The sequence below is a fragment of the Limulus polyphemus genome, unplaced genomic scaffold, assembly GCF_000517525.1.
Source record: "Limulus polyphemus unplaced genomic scaffold, Limulus_polyphemus-2.1.2 Scaffold6117, whole genome shotgun sequence".
Lineage (NCBI taxonomy): Eukaryota > Metazoa > Arthropoda > Merostomata > Xiphosura > Limulidae > Limulus > Limulus polyphemus.
This window is the reverse complement of record NW_013671727.1, coordinates 29953-31664: the sequence shown is the minus strand read 5'-3', so window position 1 is coordinate 31664 and position 1712 is coordinate 29953. Positions and strand designations below refer to the sequence as shown.

Here is a 1712-nt window from a genome sequence, read left to right as displayed (position 1 = left end):
TTCATGACCAGTTTTAGATAAACTACATGATGTATGGAATATAACAATGATAGTAGGACATGATTCCAATAACTCAAAATAAAAACAAACAGATTTCATGACCAGTTTTAGATAAACTATATGATCTATAGACTAAAGACCTGCTGACCTTCTAGCCTGTGTCTATAAGAGGATTCCTACGTAACTCTACAATGCAATGAAGGTATCCAAAGCAAGTCCTTAGATAAAGCATCTTTATTACTTGCATAATCATTGAGATTCCCTTCTAATTTTTTCATATTCAGAGAGACACCCAGGAAATGGTTGCTAGTTCTCAGTTATGAGTTTTGTTCCGCAAGACGAGAGAAGAAAAACTTGGATAAAAGATAATAAAGAATAAGCTGACACGTCTAAATGAAGACTTTTTCTAGTTATATTTTATGTAACTTTTCAGGCAGATGCTTTTCATCTGCCCAAAACATTGCACAAAATAAAGCTAGAAAAAGTTATCATTTAGACGTGTCAATTTATTATCTTTTATCCAAGTTCTCAGCCAATCCCTTTATCTCAACTAGTCCTCATTATTATCTGACTGCTTGATTATAATTACCATAAAAGCTATGGGACGGAAGGTGTTTACACGTTATTAGTGGTATGGGAGAGTATTCCCAGAAACAAGATGAAATCGGAAAATTTCACAAAATATCCAATATTTTATACTGGATTGATTTATTACAGACCTACACACCATATACCACCGGATTCAGTATAAAAAATGTTTATCAAAGTGGGTACAGAAACAGTAAACCTATTGTAAGAAAGGGATGAAGTACCATGAAAAATATCACTTTAGGAAGGAGATCTAATTGAAACCTAAGCTATATATCACCAGTATCAACTTTCTGTAGTTCTAAACCTAATGGGAATTAAGGCTTCTAATGAGCTACATTATTACAAGTTGAAACCTAAGCTATATATCACCAGTATCAACTTTCTGTAGTTCTAAACCTAATGGGAATTAAGGCTTCTAATGAGCTACATTATTACAAGTTGAAACCTAAGCTATATATCACCAGTATCAACTTTCTGTAGTTCTAAACCTAATGGGAATTAAGGCTTCTAATGAGCTACATTATTACAAGTTGAAACCTAAGCAAAACATTACCAACCTGTATCGTCAGTCTCTACTTTCTCTACTTCTGAACAAGTTGACAGATGGCAATAGCCTCTTCCAGAAGAATAGTGCCTAGTACAAAGACATAGAAAAGATGTCAGCTAAGATGTAAACCTTAAGTAAAAGTAGTTTTCAGAACTTCAAATTGAGCTGACCGAGTTTTGAAAGAATTAACGCACTATTTAGAAAAATACTGTTCATTTAAGGCATTATTGGAAATGATTTCAATATTGTTGTTACTTTTAACAATGAGGGTACTGAACTGTAGACTGGATTCAGTTTCATTTGAATATTGTAACTCTGTTAACAATGAGGGTACTGAACTGAAGACTGGATTCAGTTTCATTTGAATATTGTAACTCTGTTAACAAGGAGGGTACTGAGCTGAAGACTGGATTCAGTTTCATTTGAATATTGTAACTCTGTTAACAAGGAGGGTCATGAACTGAAGACTGGATTCAGTTTCATTTGAATATTGTAACTCTGTTAACAAGGAGGGTCATGAACTGAAGACTGGATTCAGTTTCATTTGAATATTGTAACTCTGTTAACAAGGAGG

At 33.6% G+C, this 1712-nt stretch overlaps 1 protein-coding gene across 1 annotated transcript in view; it reads right to left on the bottom strand.

Moving 5' to 3' along the window:
* Positions 1 to 1712, bottom strand: part of LOC106473374 — a 24101-nt gene that overhangs the window by 3948 nt on the left and 18441 nt on the right. The window contains exon 6 of the mRNA XM_022401818.1: positions 1149 to 1225. Within this exon, the coding sequence (XP_022257526.1) occupies positions 1149 to 1225 (77 nt within the window). The remainder of the gene's footprint in view (positions 1 to 1148; positions 1226 to 1712) is intronic.